Raw genomic sequence first — 18,817 nt, 5'->3', positions numbered from 1 at the left:
CTGAACATAAAAACGAAAGAAACATTGTACAATTACTTTTACGCAGATGTTCTTTGCAGTGATATTGTTACAACGGAAATAAAGTATATGAAAGTTTAAAATAAAACGGTTCATTAGTAAGTAATGCAGTTTATAAACGGCCGCGTTAAATCCCAACACATTCTCTGTCTAATTTCGTAGCAAACACGACTTAAATATCTTGCGTAATAGTCCGTGGGTTTATGCAAAAACAAATAAACCATCCAAAAACCAGACAGGCCTGAAGTTTGTCAAAGGAAAATTAGAGAGAGGGGGTAAGTCGACAAACACGCATGCGCTATAACCGAGTACAGTGGTTAGTTGGGAGGTCCTGATAATTTCTTAGTTTATCACAGTTAAAATGACCACACGGAGTACAAAAAGGAAGTGCAGACTGTCGGAAGTACCGGTGTTCGCCCTGACGTATGCCAATATAGAACAGACAGGAAACCGCACCTTCTGTTTTCCGTCAGTTCGCGTTCAACAAATGCAGTATCAGACGCTGCGCGGCGCTGACTCCGTCAATAATACCTGTCCTTTTGCTACAGGCGCCAAGATCTGTTGCGTCATATTTCTCCCGTGTGTCTATGGCGACATACAACGGCTACAGGTGAGTTAATCAGTCTGGCGTAGAGCTTAATATATTTTTTGTGTTGGTGGGGGGAGGGGATGCTGTCGGCTGCTCTGAGTGGTTACAGGCGAAAGATCGGGGCCAGTTACCAGAGCGATGGCGTCTGGCTTCGGTGTTTTGTCTCGGTGTCTCTAGCCAGATGGTGGGATGGCAAGTTTCATATACGATATTTCTTTCACGATCGTACGCAGTGGGTAACAAACACAGGAAAGACATCAAATACAAGTGGATTACAATTCTGTAAATGATTCTGACAAAGGTTGATGAACATAAGAATGCTAGAACCTGTGCATTGCCTACCGTATGAGAAATACTGATAGATTTTCCGTCCTCAGGTAATCTGTTGTCATTTAATGACAATTTTTTATTATTCTTTTATTTTAAGATTTGTAGCGACCACTGGGATCGAACCCTAGACTAGACGCTAACCGCAAAATATTTTATCACATAATTACAATCAATTACCTAGCTAACCCCTGAAACATTGCGTGTAAAAAATACTTCAGGCAGTGGATAATTCTCAACAAAATATTGGTACTCACAATGAGCTCGCAAAGTTCGAATCCCGGCCGCAGTTATATGTACCACCTACTTTAACATGTAATAACGCTGATTTTTTTTTCTAGAGTGTACTTATGGACTTCGTGTATTCTCAGGATAAAGACATTTCCCTAAGTCTTGACTGTAAATGAAAGGTTATAAAGATTTAAAGTTAATTTTGAGTGAAACCTTCCAACTTCCAGTGTGTGACAATTCAACGTTTCGCGTGTGAACAAAAATGACGACCAAGTTTGGCAAGATTATGGTGATGCTGACCTGCGGGGGGATGCTGGGCGTCGCGACGCCTGCAGACACATTCAAGCTGCTGATCGTTCACACGAACGACATGCACTCTCGGTTCGATCAAGCCAGCAAATCTTCGGGAGTCTGCTCGAAGGAAGAGGCCGATAAGAACCAGTGTTACGGGGGCTTCGCCCGCGTGTCTACGGCCGTGACTCTCGCCCGCGAGAGGAGTTCGAAGGCAGAGACAAAGTCGCTGTTCCTTATAGCCGGCGACATCTACCAAGGGACAAACATGTACACCTTCTACAAGTGGCCGATTGTTTCAAGAATGACGAACATGCTGAAACCTGATGCAATGGTGAGAGAACATTTTGATTTCCCTATAATTGGGGGGATTAGCCTGTGGCACACCCACTTCCAATTTCACGCAGAACATGCGTTTTTCTCTTCACAACGGCATCCAGACCTACCCTGGGCCCTACCCGGTCTCCTACGGGAACCGGAAACTTTTTTACCAGATGGTAAAATGGACGAATTGGGCCGATGACATTTTATATTACAATCTATTAAAATTGTCACGCGGGTTCGATTTTTATCGGGTTTAACAAAGTATCTGCTTCACACGAAGCTGAAATCGACCTTCCAAGAGATGGCCTTTCGTAATTTAACTGCGTCTACCGTGTCGAAAATCGTATCGAATTAGTTGTAATTGCTATTTAAAGTTGTATAATACAACAGTGCGCATTCCTTGCACAAGGAAACAGTTTCAGGCTTCGTCAGGCGCGATGGATCACTCTGTCGCGTGACTGGTTCAGAAAATTTGTTTTCAGTGGATGAACATGTGTCCATGACGTATGCATAATATCTACGAAAGAATTTGTAAATTATATATGTAGTAGACTTGATGATTTGATGATGATAATGTCTTGCGTATTTACGTGTTAGTTTAGATTGTCTGTGCTTGAAAATCCATCCCACGCGTATTTGTTTGTATTCTTGTGTGACGTCAGAAAGAACGTTTTGTCAGTATTTGACATTAACTATCGCTGTGATGAACTGCAGACTACAACGAAATGAGGAATGTCAAACCAAGACGTACGACGCGACTTACCGACAAACTCAAAACCAGAAATTAAAGCTGGTGATAAAACATCATTAAAATCGCAAAAAAAAAAGAGACAAATATGTCATTTATGAATAATTTTTTTTTTAGAAAAAATGAATGAACCGAGCCTACTGCATAGTTGGTCTAATTCAGTGGCATTTTAAATTTGTTGCCATAAATTCCACTAACCCATGAACCAACGTTTTGCGTAGTTACGTAATTTGGAGTAGGCGTACATGCACGCAAAGGCCTGTATGAGGTTCTCACAGCATTGAGGATGATGACAAGGTCGTCGTTAAGGATCGTGACGTCATGTAGACTCGGAGGAAGATACCAACGTTTCGGAGAAAAGTAATCTCCATCTTCAGCTCTGAGGCTGTATGTTTCTCCGAGACATTGGTAACTTCCTGCGAGTCTACATGACGTCACGAACCACAACAACACTTGTCACACAAATTTATTTTCAAATTCGTCATCTGCGATGTTGAATGTTTCAGTGGAGTAGATTTTAATTTACTGCAGACGAAACCACTGGCTAAAAACCAATCCCATCGCAGAAACCACACTACGACGATGCCAGTTTTTGGCATGAAAATCTAACAAATGGTCTGCTGAAATGTATGCTCATAAGACGTCAAAAAGCCTTTCGTCGCAACGTCGTATTCAGACCCCCACAGTGTGGGAAATTTTTCTGTGATCTCGTATGGGCATGAATTATAAACAATTTATACCTGATATCCTAATGATTTCAGCTGGCAAGTACCAAAGTATAAGCAAACATTATATTTTTATGTCATAGTCACTTGGAAACCACGAATTTGATGACGGCGTCAACGGATTGGTGCCTTTTATCGACAACGCCACATTTCCCATCCTGGCATCGAACCTGGATCTTAGCAAGCAACCAGACTTAAACAGGCCAAACCTTAAAAAGTCAGTTGTCTTTGATCTTGGCGGAGTTAAAGTGGCCGTCATCGGGTATGTCACTCCCGAAACAAAGGTAAGAAAGAGACTACAGGGTGACTAAGAAGATATGATTCTACGCCAACATCATAACTTTCCACTTCAGAGTAAATGACGATGTGTAATTTCCTAATTAGATTCTACAAATTAAGATCCCATATATTGAAAGCTCTGATATCACGATATAGAATGCATATGAAAATAAACAGTTCAGTAGATAAAGAAATACATGAAGAATTAAACAGACAAGAAATCAAAACATGACAAAAACACAAATCAATTAAAAGTGTTAATAAATAAGGTGCTCTCTTTTACAGCTTCATTAGTCAGGCTTTATGAAAACTACTGTCAATAAACCCATGAATTGCTTACAGTTGATATCTCAGGCAGAGCAGGTCGAGTTTCTGGAAGAAGTGCAGAGCATCAAGTCGGAAGTGGGTCGCCTCAAAGCGACGGATCCCAACCTCAGAATCTTCATTGCCCTCGGACATTCTGGCTTTGAAATGGACCAGAAGATCGCCGCTGATGTGCCCGACATCGATGTAGTAGTGGGGGGACACACCAACACCTTCCTCTACAGCGGTAAGTTCCTGGATATTCCAGAACGGAAAAACAGGCTGTAACCTGGAAATGTTTTTCTGGGTCCATGTCTATGAAGATTCTCTTCTACATTTGTGCGAGACCTTGTATACATATGTATGAAATTGTTCGTCAGCAGACGAGCAGGGGTCTGCCGACCACCGGTTGGGAAAATAACGTAACCATAACATCCTCTGATATCACCGGATTTTTCCACCTACTCTTCCTGTTTGTATTCTTCAGCAGGATATGGTTGGCTTTGTGTTGTCTGCACAAAATTAACTCCCGAAGAAATGATATTTCAGTAACGTTGAATGAGTGAAGAATCTAAACTAAAAACCTGGTCCCCGTTGGCCCACTGTAACGCCTACCAGTGTTCAGCAAACTTTTTTCACCCACAGCACACCCCAAGTTGTCACTGACACATAACGACTCAACACAACATTCTGTACGAATATTTTGCACACATTTCTCATTTCTCTCCATGCGTGCCAATGTCATTCGCTTTTATTTAAGAACTCTGACAATAATAAAATCATGAAACTCCTCACTGTGAAATTTTCTGCATCTTCTTGTTATGTGCTCTTTTTTAGACCCGAAATTCTTTTGGTCTATGTACACAAAACCGCCACGGTGGTCTAGCGGTTAGAACGCTGGCCTTGTAATCCTGGGGTCTCGGGTTCGATTCCCGGCGGTGCCCGAATTTATAACTTGTGTTGGGCAAGGCCGTGGTCTAGGCAACACGGAGTTTTCCTCCATGGCATCCCAACAATTACTCCACTCACACACAGAAGAAGGCAATGGCAAACCACTTCTGGATCATCTGCCAAGAACGTATATGAACAGGTCCCAGTCCGAGAAAAGGATGGGAGGATCCTGTTCATAATACGTCGCCAACCTCCTGTAAAGGAGACGGCGTGATAAAGAATATGTATACAAATGTGAAATAAAAAGAAAAGTACTTCAAATATGTTAATTATTGTTTTCTTATGATTTATTTAGTGATGCTGTCAGCAACGCGAAGTAATTATACTGGCATTTGCCTGGAGACTAAGGAAAACACTGAAAAAGCTCAATCAGTATAAAAGATCTCTGGACTGAGATCTGAAGTTGGGATTTTGTGTATATGAAGCAGGTGTGCTAACCACTCGACCACAACATTCAGTGTCTTGTTATGTGATCTGAATTAAATGTGATAATAGGTAATAAACCAGACAGTGAGGATCCTGAAGGTATCTACCCAACATTCGTGACACAGACGTCGGGGCGCCGGGTTCCCGTGGTACAAGCCTATGCCTACACAAAATACTTGGGTCAGTTGAACCTTGAGTTCAATTCTCTGGGAGAAGTCACAAACGCAGTTGGAAATCCATTACTCCTCGATCATAACACAGAGCAAGGTACGTGATGCTTTGTCATTACAAATATATTGGTATTCGGACATTTTTACTTTCCTACTCTTTCTACCCCTCCTAACTTCCCACCGTTAAACATTCAACATGTTATAATTGCCTGAAAGTTTCTGCTTTATATAATTATGACTGGATGTAGTAAGCGTCACCAGAGACTAAGAATCAGTCTCTCCAGCAAACATCGAGCAAATTGTAGATGCGATTTCTACCTACGGCAATTTACAAAGGCCATGAAGACAGAGAACTGCATAACTAAATAAGAGATATTCATAAATTTTAAACATTTTTTTATGCTATTTACTGTTCTTAACATGATTATCATTTTGTACGCTGTCCATCATTTTTTTCATCTTCTTCTGTGGCTCTCCAGTCCATATTCGGTCCATGGCCTCCTCTTCCATTCGGTCCTCTGTTAGGTCCGTCTGTCCGAGGCTTTGATCGAGGTTTCGAAACATCTTCCTTTTTACGGTGCAAGGTTGTTAGCCTTGCGACCAACCCCCGACCTAGAGGACGAGGGTACCTGTCATAGGCTGACCTCTCCCCCTTGACCAATCTGGCTAGGGAGGCCCTACCAGTAGCTCTTGGGGTCACCGAGGTACTCAAGCCCCACCACCACGACAAGGTGCAGGTACCATTAAGTGGGGGTCCATCATTTTAGGTTTTCTTAAACACGATCTTTTGGAAACTGGGTCTATTTTAATCAGACGACAGGAACGTCGTACTCTACTGGATCACCCCCCCCCCTCATGTACGGACAGAAGCAGATCCAGTGTCAAGGCAGTTTTCAGAAGAAAAAAAAAAGATTATGGGCAGTGTCCAAAATAACAAAAACAATAAAATATTAACTTAAATATTACGATCGTGTAAGAATAATTAATCTTTATAAGTTCCGTGGCATAATTCAATAACACACTCTTCCTATTATATCGTTATCCTAGAAAATATTCAGTAAAGCTTCATTCAACCCTTCATGGAATATTACGTAAATCTATTTCAGTGAATGTTTAAACTTGAGAGCAAGAAAAAGGAAGAACCTCAAGGGAGTGTTCGCACTGCAGCAACTGTCAATGGCAAGTGAACTGAAATTCCCTGATTGTTCACACTGAAGCAAATTGCAGTAGCTGGATTTAACGGTAAATTAAATTCTGGATCATTTGTAAACAAGCAGTCATCAACTGAAGTCAACGTACAAGTAGCGCCGTCAGTCGCTAGCGACTCAAGCTGCTCGACTACGCAGCAGGTTGTGTTGGAGTCGAGTCGCGATCGGACCAGTGCGTGTGCGTCATAGTGAGGGCAACTACAGTTGCACTGAGTTCCTGTTGACAGTTGCTCCAGTGCAAACACTCCCTAACACAATTTTTCTACTTCCAGATCCCTCTGTGGTCGAGGAACTAAATAAGTGGAAAAAGAACACGACATTATTAGAAAGGGTAGAGATCGGAAAAACCAAAGTTGTACTAGACGGAGACACTGTACACTGTCGTGTGATGGAGTGCAACCTCGGGAATTTCATAGCAGATGCCTTTATGGACTATGTAAGTACAGCCAAAGAGAAATTATATTTCAGCAATTGAAATTATCAGCTGAAAACTTTTTAGAGTAATGGCTGATTCATTACAGGGTTTTAAAGTCAGTAACTTTACTGTTACGTTGACAGAACTCAAATCGAAACAAAACAAAGGTGGAAGAGTATACTCTGATGGAGTCAATATATTTCTACGTCAATTGTAGTCATGAATATTTCATTGGTCCTCCAAATAAAGAATCTGTTGCATATACAAATGCATTTTTACAAAGCTGCTGATCGGACTACAGATACCTTTTATTCGCATGTCACTTACCTTGACGTACACATTCCAGTCCTAACGGGCCATTATCAGTCTCTCGTTTACCAATACGAAATCATTGGTTTGCCATTACTCTAGGATTATCATCACTCATTTCTTGTCATCCCTTTGTTATCGCAAAACCAAATATAAGCTGCAAGGAAGGTATAAAATAATGTAAGTTGTCATGATAATCTATGTAAAAATACAGTAAAGTTTGATTTCATCTTCGATACAGTAAAAGTAACGTTAACACCATGTGGACAAAAATTAAATTCACCCGACAACATTTAGCGTAGACCCCTAATACCAAACTGCACTGCGATCCATTAATTAGTTTCTGTGATGAAACATGCAGATGAATAGACAAATACAACCTAACCATAGTACATTCATTTTATGCACTTGTATTATAATATATCAAACCGATGGAAGTGGAAAGACGTCATAAAGACATACAATTTGTATACATCGCTTCCTCATACACTTTGATTTTAAAATACTTTCTTACTATGTTAAGTTTGAATGCTGAATTGTTTCACTAAAAGACAAGCTTAAGGAACAGTAAGAAGTTATTCTTGTTCATTTCAGATGGCTCGTTTGCATAGGCTGAATCACAGAAAGGGCTGGACTGACACTCCAATTGCAATTCAAAATAGCGGTTCAATTCGTGCGTCTATTGATGCTCGCGGCAATGATGGCAAGTCCACCTGTCTAACTAGTAATGTAGTCTGAAAACCTGTATTTGAATAATCAATGCTTCAAAACTGAAGTTACCATTCTAATTAAAATGAAAGTCATCAAAAATTATACTGGACCTCCTAAAAAAGTATTAACAAAATATCAGAAGTCTGAATTAAATTGTTTTTGTTAAGATTAAAGTAAAACGTTAAATTCTGGATGCAATTACTATACAACTATGACTCCATTGCCAAATTATTTCAGGAACAGGATGCACCAAAGGAAATAATAAATTTACTTAAAGGTAGGAGTGTCTATGAGATGTTACAATTTGTATGTTTACATTACATAAAGCTTCACGTACCAAAATCAAATATGATAACAAAATGTCTTACCTGATGTAGGCAAAGTGACAATGGGAGATCTCGTGGCCGTACTTCCATTTGTTAACAACATGGTACGGATGAGCCTGAATGGGTCTGACATCTTGGATATGCTGGAGTGGAGTGTGTATGATTATAACGCACATGAACATAAGGGCAAGTTTCTTCAGTATTCAGGTAAGCAATAAGCATGTACATGAAATATGACATGTATTTCTGACAATTCATCCACTGAGTGATAAGCTACAGCTTCCCTGAAAATAAAATATGAACAATGTTAATAGACCCATAATCATCATCACAATCACAATCATATTCATTAACAAATCCATATTCATGATACAGATGAAATCTACTGCATAATCCAATTCCATTTCTACTGGAATGTGTACTCAGAGGAATATTAACAAGAATATATGATTCCAAATATGATTAATACGTACATGATTATGTCACACTCTGGACTGAGGCTCGAACTGTGGCAGGGGCAGTGAGGAACATCCTACTGGCAGCTTACGTTTTGAACAAATTTCCAAGACATTTACAGTGTCGTTGAAAAATTACGCTTCGTACATTTTTCTGAGAATTCAAGGTATTTGGGGCATTTTTATGCAGGAAATTGTGCCTTATTTACCATGTAAAAAGTAAATTTTGCAAAATAAGACTTTGAATGGACATCATTATAATTAATAAATAACAAAAATAATTTTGCAACAGAAACTGTTTCCATACCAGTACACAGACAATGAAATGAGATCTCTGCTTGCTTTACAAACCTTACGTAGTGTCATTAATGTCTGTATGTAATTACAGGTTTGAGAGTGGAATATGACTTAAACAAACCAAATGGGAAACGTGTTACAAAAGCCCTTGCAAGATGCGGAGAATGCCGAGTGCCGATATATGAACCAGTAGATCCAAAAAGATCTTATAATGTTATCATGACAGTTTTTCTTGCCAGTGGTGGAGATGGCTTTACGATGCTGAAGAATAACTATAGAAGGCAACAAGTTATGGGTATGTTCACAACACATTTAATTTATAGGACACTGCAGTTTCTGGATACAGTTTCAATTGCGGTAAAATACAAGTAATATGGAACAGCAGTACCAAATTAAAATTACATTCATGACAAACCATTCAGTTCAGAATATTTTATGTGCCTGTCTCCCATCTAAAAACATACAGATTAGAATATACAGTGGACTCCATCTTCACACGTTCACTTGCTTAACTAACTTTTTCTCTTAGAATCCTCAAATTCTTAACACAATGAAATAATTTTTCACAAACACGATACATTTAGTACTGTTTCAGACAGCTACCAGTGTTTGTTGATTTGCTTTATTGGTTTTATAATTCATTTTGATAGTGCAAGAATGGCCTACAAAACAGTGACCTCAAATCACAATGACCTGCATGATGTGGCATAAAGAAAGCCTTTGGATTGTCAGTGTACTCAAAAGAGGACACATCTCCGATATTGTTATTTACTTATAATTTTCTAAGCAGATTTTGGTCCATTTTATGCCAGTTCAGCAGAAGTCCACAACACTCCTGACCTGTAGACAAAGGTTATGTGTTCCTCTGCATTATTTGTTATGTTATATGAGTGTTAAAGGAGTTTGAGAAAAATCCTGAAAAGAACAATTAGACCTAAGAAAGGGATAGTAATATGATAGAGAGAACAGCATAGTAAGGAGTATTACGACTTAAGTCTGTTGTCCTGATATTAGAATGATTAAATCAAGGATGAGGTGGTAGGAGGAAAACTATGGATAAAAAATGTTAGTCAGTTTCAAGAGAAGAAACAACTTGGGAAGACCAGACATATATGGAAGGATAATAATAAAATGGATCTTACAGAACTGAACTGACTCAGGGTATTAAATCCACTAGCAGGATTCTGAGAAAACAGTAATGAACCTCCTTGTACCATAAGTGGGGAATTTCTTCACAAGCTGAGTAATTATACTACTTTTCAAGACAGACACTGCACCATAGAAGTCATTTAGTCAGTTGTTGCCTCATGTCATGAATTCATTATTGAAGGTTTCTTTATGTTTATACTTCTTTAAACAATCAAATCCATTAAAACTATTTTTAAAATGTACAAAACTCAAAATGAGAGAAAAAGACATACATACTTATATTTTGTTTCTTGATCCTTAGATGTAACTGACATAGACATGGTGAAAGATTTTTTCATTCGAAGAAGTCCAGTGTATCCTGGAGTGGAGGGAAGAACACAATTTGTAAATAATATAAAGTCTGCAGCATCAAAAATCAGATCCTTCATAATACTACCCTTACTTGCTTCCCTAGTCACTGCCATAAGTGCAATATAAGGGAAAAGTGAGAGTTCTAAGAACATCATCTAGTATGTTAACTGCATCAGCTGTAATGACTCTAGAAATGCTGGACAAGGTTATGGAGATAATTCACTTCATTTGCTACCGTTGGGCTTTAGTTGTGAGTCTTATGGGCATAAAATATTCAACATATCATGCAACTATAAACAAGTTTGAGGAAATTTGATCAGATTCACATTTATCAAAATGTTTACAGTAGCCATGAATGTTCAGTCAATAAAGTAACTGGCTACAGATAAATAAATGAGATCTGATTTGAAGGACGGACAGCAATTATTTTTCAACATCATATCCAGGCCAGCTTTTGGACCCAATCTGCCCCTATCCAGCGGGTACCAGGAGTAAAACAGCAAGAACATTATGTTTTCCAATCATTCCACATAGTGCTAAGGTTACGAATGCATGGAGGCAGACTCCTGTAAACACAGTAATGAATCTTTCGGTTCCCTAACAGTGGAGAATTTCTTGACAAGCTAAGTGGCTATCAACTTCTCAAGGACTCTGCTCTGTACATTCAGTTTATTTAGTTACTAGACAATTCCAGACATATACAAAATTATGTATTGGAAATATTATAATGTTTTGCAGAACATGCATTTGTTTCGGACCAAATTGGGGTTTGTCTTTCTGGACTGAAAACTGTGGGGCAGAGATCCGGCACAGGTACCAACAGTTAAACCAAGAATTAAGTACCGTCCAGCGCTGGATCTCTGCTCCACAGTTTTAAATCCAGAAAGACAAACCTCAATTGTGTCTAAAACAAATGTAAGCATCGTGGAATAGCGACCACCGGGCAAGGACTGATGCATACTGGTCCTGAAACTTGAAATGTGTTTTGGTTTTTAAGAAATGGTGGAAACCATTATTTTATATTAATATGAATACTTTATAAAAATCTTGTAAACTTTAAAATGAAAATTTTGTAATTAATAACTTTTAATAATATTACTTTACTATAATGGCTGCTTTATTTTAATAGTGTTCTTAAAACAACAATTCCTATCCTACTGCATAATAGTTCTGACAATGAAGTGGAAATAAAAGGAGGCCTATTCTGAGGCAGTACCTTGTCATCCACCTAGAGGAACTAAGATAAACAATGACATACTTCATTCAAAATAACTGGTTCACATAACATTTTGGCTGGAAAAGCTCAAAGAAAGATTTAGGTGTATTTTAATGCCTGGAAACAAACTATGAGATGGCTATGGAGAATGTTTAATAAGACATTTATGAACAAATGTGATAATTAACCTTTTGTTTCTGAAAATATAAAAACCTTCACCTGCTGAATAACCATCATCTTCTCATGAAATGCCATGTTCCATGGAATCAGGTAGAGGTTGTGAAATGCAGTATACACAGGAATGAATTGTTAGCCCTGAGCCTAACCTCTGCTTCTCTCAAGGACTTATAATTTCTCGGTCAGGTTACTTTCTGGTTGAAAGGTCCAGTTTTGTGGCACCTGAAACTTACCCGCACTCTCTTGTTAGCTGATCAAAAAACCACTGCTCAGGAAATCTATTTAGTTTGCAGAGACAGAACGTCTACAGGTTGTAGGGAGTTATTAACTGAACAGGAATGTATGGAGAGCTGTGGTTGAAGAGGCGAAGGCTCGAACTGAGCTGCAATATCAGAGAATAAGAAATAGATTTATTACCAGCCATCTCAAAACTTCTAAATAACAATATCACAAATTTGTAAAAATACAACACATAACAAAACTTCAAAAAGTAATTATAACAAGAAAGAAGTAAGACAGAGCTTCTCAAAGACCATGACTTGAATTTTTAGTAGATTATATTAGACACTTACTAATAAAATAACATCAATGTACTATAATAGAAATTATAACTTCTTTGTGTGTCACTAAGATAAACATATTTAAAAAGTAGATATAAAGTTTCTGAAGGGTATTACAAAATGAATAAGAGATAAACAAAAAAAATTAGGAAATATGCTGTGATATGAACATGGAAGCATCACAAGAAAAGGTGTTCAATTTAAGAATACAATTGTATGAATAAAAGTTCATATTAAGGAAGAAAACAAATAAATCTTGTACGATTTTAAGGTTTTCACAGCCGTGAGTCTGAGGACAACACATCTTGTAAGATAAGTTCCACAATTAAATAAAAAAGCATGGAAACTGAAGAAATTCGCACAATAATATTCAAAATGTAATGTACTGCAATACTGCTTGCCTCAGTTATAACTAGACATTATTTTCTCATAGAAGAACTGATAAAACATCAATATAAAAAGTGGTAAGAATTGCAACTTTTATAAATAAATTAGTAACAAATCCTGCTTAGTATTAAAGCAGTTATATAAATCTTGTCATGTTCATTTTAATTATCATCTTATAAAACATTTACTTGTCATGGATCTATGGAAATATAAATATTGCACCAATTGCTCTCCCTTGCACTGTAAGGTGAAAACACCATTTGATGTTCACTAATTTACTACTTTTTCCCAATTAAAGATTTTCCACATTATAGAGCCTTTTGGGTATCACACTGCTGAAATGGTAAGAATTACTTACAAGCTGGGGTAGCTCAGTCAGTGCTGTGTCTGATTACAAACTGGCTAACTGATTAAATCCTTGGCAGGGGTGCAAGATTTTTCTTCTAGCCTCTGCATCAACACCGAGTCTGAGGCCCACCCAGCCTCCTATCAAATGGGTATCATGTGTCTATTCTCCTGGGTTTAAGCATGGCTGGGGTGTGGCACTGAATTACCAAAAAGCACAATTGGGCACATACGCGTAACACAACTGAAAGGTGATTTTATAAACTGCAATAGCTCAGTTGATGACGGTAAGTGGAGGGGACCTATAGTGAACTATAAAGCAAGTCAGCTGATGACTTGTGGTTCCCAAGTTCTAAGCATTTTGACTTTGTCACAGGTGAGGGAAGGGGAAAATGTGAAAAAATCAGCACCATATCTAGCTGTGATCAAATTGAAAACTTTTGGTACAGCAGGGGCTTAACCCCTTATCCTTAAACCATCCTACATTGCATAAATGATGTGACAGGTTCAACCATAAGTAAACAATAACTATCTTAAATATAATGCAATACTATAGATACAGCTTCTCCTAGTTACAACTGAAATGACTATTACTTGTAACAATTGGCTGTCATGGCAAAACATTGTTTAATGGCTTCTTGACAGTCATTGTACTCTTTCCAAGGTCGCTGAATAAACTTGTCAAGCAACTGCAGATGACATACCAACTTCTGAGCAAGTCCCTCCCAATCGCAACCTTCTCCTGAAACAACGTGCTCCAGATTCTGACAAAATTCTTCAGAAGACGTTTCTATCTTACTGATAATGTCTGTCATGTCATGGGATTCACTGCAGTTGGTACAGGTGGTAAACCTAATTCCTGTTGGGTCAACAGGCAGTGCTGGCAAAATACACCTGCACCTACAAAGTATGAAAGCATAAAATATGCCATTATAACTCTGTATTTGTCTTTTCACCTTTGATTTACCAAAACATCTAATATATTAAAGTCCTGAAAAGAATACAACACGTTATTATATTTAATATAAGACCAGAAATATGAATAACTAAAACACCTATCTAGGCATTCTTCTAGGATCAAGAAATAACAAGTAACTTAATAACTAACAACAGGTCAACAACTTCAAAAGAATCACAGGACTAATAATTTCTCTTGCACTTTCATGGTTCATAATAATAATTGTTTAAGTATAAAATGTTGTTCAGAAAATTCATTTTTTCTGTACTCAAGTAACAAACATTAAAACAAAATCCCTTTCTGAGGATTGCTTACTCTGGACACAAAAGACCACTTGGGAGATCTAGATGTAGAATGGAAGATAATACTGAAATTGAGAAACTTCAGCCTTAGAGGATAAAATAAAGTTGGATATGAAACACTGCACTTTCCTGTCCATAGCCCACATCTTTGAAAGATATATACCTTGCACATAAGTATATGGGATTTATATTAGGCAGCAAGTTGTAGCTTGGCCAGTCCTCAGTACACGCAACACACATACAGGTGAAGTGATACTGCGTCTCCAGGTGAGATTTCCGCTCTGTTCGGTCATGTAGCGCATAGTGGTAGCCATAGTTGTCGAGGACCTACACATTTAAAAAACCTATGAAACTGCACCTACTCAGTAAGAAGGTTTGATTGGTTGCAAAGTATTTGGATCATATAATAATGCTGTGACAACTGCGTACATACATAGTACTGAATGAAATTGGATGTTAACTATGAATGACAAGCAGGCAGGAATTAGTAGAAAGAATGAGTGGACTGAAGAACACAATGAATACCTGTCAAGACAGCTGATATCTCAAATGAAATTCAAACTCAAACAGAAATCACACAATGCCAACCTGCTCGGTAATATCCGACCAAATAAAATGAGGGCTTCTAATTCATAAAAAGTGACATACCTTTAAAACACAAATAGCAATGAAAGTCCAAATACATCTCCTAGGTAAAAGGGCCTACTGACAAAATTCACCCTCGTTAAGACTTACTGGCCAATGAAGAAGTTTTATGTTAAAAATTTTAGTTTTACTTTCTGTTAAGCATTTTTATTTAGAAGTATTTAACAATGAATTAGTTTATTGCAAGGAAATATAAATGTATTAACCTTTAAAAGACTGATTATTTTGATACATAATGTAGGTCACAGGGTTGGCACTCACTTCTCTTTTATGCACATTTCAAAGACAAATAAACCTCCCACACGGGAGGAGGCGAAGGCTCAGTTCGGGCAGTTGTGCCACAGAATCATCAAAACTCGATTTTTATTGATCACTAAACCAAATTTTATGGTTTGCAGCATTAATTGAATAAAACTGAACACCACCAAATATAATACATTTTAATGTTCATTAGTTCTCTCACCTGTTCACCTTTTGCAATTGGACGGATTGCTCGAAGCACAGCTGTGTCTCCTTGGTAGCTGTGCCGGACAACATTTGGGTCACACGAGTGGTTTAACAAGCTCAGCACAGCATGTGCTGCAGCTCCAACCTCAACACTCTTCCATACTGGAACACCATCCTTGAGAGTCCTAGTTTCAGATCTAACCAATCCTGAGACCTCATGGGCATTGCATGGCAAATTCTGCAGGTGTCTCAACAACAAACCTCCAACAAGCAGTTTGTAATTGGTGATGTCAGGTGGAGAAGAACTTGTATCAACAGAAAATAAATCTGTCATAGTCTCCAAACAGTTGAGAATGCAAGCTGCTGTGACAGCTCGTCTAAATAAATCACCAACTTCTCGTTTCTCTGTGTTTCCTACCAACCAATAGATTGCACTATAATCTGAAGAACTGTAAGTGCCATTGTTATTAAAACCCCTGTTCCTGTCAATGCATTTACCTTCATCTTCTAAGGATGTTATCAGACTTTGGATGTCTTGACATTTACAAACCAATATGACAATTCTCAGTGCCAGGAAACTCATATTACCTATTTTCAGTTTCTGCAAAATGTCCAACATTGGGCAATCTATATAATGGCTGTTATCCCAAGATGATGTACGACATTTTTCACTGCAATACATGACCTGTGTGAGAAACACAAAATGTTAGAACATGTAAGAAGATACATAAAAATTATTTTTAGGTACTTTTAATAATCAATTTCATTAAAGTTACATACTCTAACTGTAAAAATTCACTCTGTGTGTGATATTTAGACTAGAGTAATAACATTTATATCTCACAATTGGTTTCTCTTGTTTTCTTTGTGCACTTTTCTAACTTCATCAAAAAACAAAAACTTGATATAAGTTCAAGATTCTGTAAAATCTGGTTTTTTAATAGAAAACTGCTGACTTTGTGATAAAACTCCAAAAATATAACCTCTTCCAAAAAATGAGTGAAACCTACAAAACTCTGTAAGCTGCCTGCCTTGACTCATTTCAAAGCTTTCCTCCATAAAAAAACATTACAGAACATGCACCATCACTGCAGGTGAATGGTTAGCACTCCTGCTTTATATTCACAAAGTCCCATGTTCAAATCTCAGCCTGGAAACCAATCATCCTGACAGACTTGTTGTGGATTTCCTCAGTTTCTCCAAGTCAATGACATGACAGTACTTTAAATCAGACCATGACCTCTTCCACTTCCCTGCCAACTCATCATTCATTAATCATCTTCTTGTAATTCTCTCACAGTCTGAGCTACAGACAGCATTATTAAATAAATAAACAAATATGTACCGTGGAACAATGATAGCAAGGCAGGAGACTTTGAGAGGGTTGAAGGCAGTTGTAGCAATGTGTCCAGTAACAATCAGGCAAAAGCACTGATGCAAAGGGCTTTTCAACAACCAGGACATCTCCTACAACAAATAGTGAACATGAGCATAAAACAAAATTCCAAATGGACCAGAACATAAGATACTCAAAGCCTACAGATAAATGATATTTAAATATAATTTTTCTATTTTCATGGCAGTAAAAATGTTAACTGCAGTCTTCTGGCTTAAGACACTAGTCTCTTATGGGTGTCTACCAACATTTATGAGGAATGTATTACCTCCATCTTCATAATAAACCTCCAAAATGTTGGTAACGACCTAAAAGACTACAAGGTATCACAACAAAAAATATCACAATTCAGAAAAGAAATTTAATAAAGTATAATGTGATAAACTGATCCTGCCCCCAATAAAAATAAACAGTAAAAATTATCTTAACATTTTAATCACTATTTTCAAAAATTCATAACTAAAATATGGGCTGTCTACTAAAAGACTGGTGATACCTGGCCGAATATCTCTTGTTGCTACAATGTAGCGTCCCATTTCTGGTATGAATTTCAGTTCCACACAATCTGATGCACACAGGATTTCATGGTTCTTGCCATAGCTGCAGCTTGGCAGTAGTGGTTGCTCAATTTGGAGAGAGTGTGATATTTCAGTTGTTTTGGAATTAGCCAAATGCTGCACAAAATTCTCTATCTCTAATCTAATAGTTTCTTTTTTCTCCTCTGTCAAAGCTGAGGCTGAAAAAAGCCATTTTCGTGCATCCTAAACATAAAAGGCATTACTCATATTAGTCCACACAGCTATTTATAATTAAACAAATTACCTTACCGTTGCAATTAATTTTATAATTATTTAAACTACTCTATCAATAATTAATACAATCATACTTACAAACAGACTCTCCATAGCACTTTTCAAATTCCCTAAGGCCTGAAAACACTTTCCTTGTCTTTCAAATAACTTGTACAATAATTTATTAGGGTAATTATATTTCATTGCTTGTTTAATATCACTTAGACAAGCTTCATAATTACTCATTGAGAACAAAACTGCAGATCTATTTGCTAATGCCAGAGCTAATGCAACTGATGTGTCATCCTCATTTTCTGCAAAGTCTGTCTCTAGTTCTTCGTTAGATATTTTTGACATACTTGGAAATGGAGCAGTGGCAATACTTTGTGTATATAACATTAATGCAGTTTTATCATCCTTCTTCTGAAATGCTTTGTTTCCCGAATTTCTTAGGTCAATAGACCTAGTCAAGGATTTCTCATTTCCTCTAAGATATCTGCCAGGTGTTGCAATCAAATTATGCTCTTTCAAAAGCTGTGATGCAATTTCAACGCGATTTGAATTAGATGTTTGTTTTGCAAATAATTCAGACACGCTTTCTACTCTGCGTTTAATTCGGAGATAACTACATAATTCCTGAAATATCTCACCTACAGTTTCCATTTTTAACATTCTAGGTGTTATGTGCTTATTGATATTTTAGGTTAGATCAGTTCATTTGGTAACCATGAATGTTGCCTTTACGAAACCATCTTATGTTCACTATTTTTTGTCATATTTTATTACATTACATTTATCGGCATTTATATTGCCTGCTGCATTTTAAACTTAGACATGTTTGCAATCACGAACCATGCTCATTTACCTCCTTAGTACTTGCCACTGTTCCACAATTGTCGAAGTTGAACAGTGCTGGCAATAATGTGTACTAAAATTCTCTATTTCTGTAAAAATTATCTTCACCATACAATATACCAATAAATTATCAAT

The 18,817-nt window shown here is 37.5% G+C and overlaps 2 protein-coding genes and 1 long non-coding RNA gene across 10 annotated transcripts; 1 reads left to right on the top strand and 2 right to left on the bottom strand.

Moving 5' to 3' along the window:
* Positions 1 to 396: 396 nt before the first annotated feature.
* On the top strand, positions 397 to 11,712 carry LOC110841285 (protein 5NUC). 4 transcript variants are annotated; one of them, XM_087358914.1, is made up of 10 exons: positions 397 to 628; positions 1,393 to 1,790; positions 3,337 to 3,537; positions 3,875 to 4,082; positions 5,282 to 5,479; positions 6,863 to 7,026; positions 7,909 to 8,017; positions 8,403 to 8,558; positions 9,195 to 9,398; positions 10,554 to 11,712. In XM_087358914.1, the coding sequence occupies exons 2-10, from the start codon at positions 1,428 to 1,430 to the stop codon at positions 10,727 to 10,729; spliced, it is 1,779 nt and encodes a 592-aa protein (XP_087215040.1). In that variant the 5' UTR covers positions 397 to 628; positions 1,393 to 1,427; the 3' UTR covers positions 10,730 to 11,712. The 4 variants fall into 4 exon arrangements, with proteins under 4 accessions (XP_087215040.1, XP_087215038.1, XP_087215041.1 ...); XM_087358912.1 differs by having other exon boundaries at positions 1,276 to 1,790; XM_087358915.1 differs by lacking the exon at positions 397 to 628 and adding an exon at positions 721 to 984.
* Positions 3,777 to 7,527, bottom strand: LOC147872107 (uncharacterized). Its single transcript, XR_015537925.1, has 2 exons — positions 7,333 to 7,527; positions 3,777 to 4,980 (listed from the first exon to the last, which is right to left on the bottom strand). It is a non-coding gene; the product is annotated as an uncharacterized LOC147872107 (long non-coding RNA).
* Positions 8,408 to 18,806, bottom strand: LOC110841291 (protein-lysine N-methyltransferase SMYD4). Of its 5 annotated transcripts, XR_015537924.1 has the most exons (8): positions 17,927 to 18,806; positions 17,533 to 17,797; positions 16,986 to 17,107; positions 15,657 to 16,325; positions 14,712 to 14,875; positions 13,993 to 14,188; positions 10,529 to 12,378; positions 8,408 to 8,635 (listed from the first exon to the last, which is right to left on the bottom strand). XR_015537924.1 is itself a non-coding variant. In XM_022086690.2 (6 exons), exons 1-6 carry the CDS (start codon positions 18,497 to 18,499, stop codon positions 13,879 to 13,881), a joined length of 2,103 nt encoding a protein of 700 aa, XP_021942382.1. In that variant the 5' UTR covers positions 18,500 to 18,806; the 3' UTR covers positions 8,408 to 13,878. The 5 variants fall into 5 exon arrangements, 1 of the variants encoding a protein (XP_021942382.1); XR_015537923.1 differs by having other exon boundaries at positions 8,825 to 14,188; XR_015537922.1 differs by having other exon boundaries at positions 8,408 to 9,943; positions 10,529 to 14,188.
* Between the last annotated feature and the right edge of the window lie 11 nt (positions 18,807 to 18,817).

Source organism: Zootermopsis nevadensis, unplaced genomic scaffold (assembly GCF_977971745.1).
Source record: "Zootermopsis nevadensis isolate Lab colony 2312 unplaced genomic scaffold, Znev_1.0 Znev_ptg000030l, whole genome shotgun sequence".
NCBI lineage: Eukaryota > Metazoa > Arthropoda > Insecta > Blattodea > Termopsidae > Zootermopsis > Zootermopsis nevadensis.
Note: the sequence above shows the minus strand (reverse complement) of the source record. Positions and strands in the feature narration are given on the sequence as shown.

Bases quoted from the DNA above. Each gene is read 5' to 3' on its own strand.
- LOC110841285 (XM_087358914.1), top strand. From the start codon at position 1,428: ATGACGACCAAGTTTGGCAAGATTATGGTGATGCTGACCTGCGGGGGG. The intron at 1,791-3,336 runs GTGAGAGAACAT...TTTATGTCATAG, and splicing joins TGCTGAAACCTGATGCAATG to TCACTTGGAAACCACGAATT. The intron at 7,027-7,908 runs GTAAGTACAGCC...TGTTCATTTCAG, and splicing joins CAGATGCCTTTATGGACTAT to ATGGCTCGTTTGCATAGGCT.
- LOC110841291 (XM_022086690.2), bottom strand. From the start codon at position 18,499: ATGTTAAAAATGGAAACTGTAGGTGAGATATTTCAGGAATTATGTAGT. The intron at 16,326-16,985 runs GTACATATTTGT...TTTCTCACACAG, and splicing joins CTTGCTATCATTGTTCCACG to GTCATGTATTGCAGTGAAAA. The intron at 14,189-14,711 runs GTATATATCTTT...CATACTTTGTAG, and splicing joins CCCATATACTTATGTGCAAG to GTGCAGGTGTATTTTGCCAG.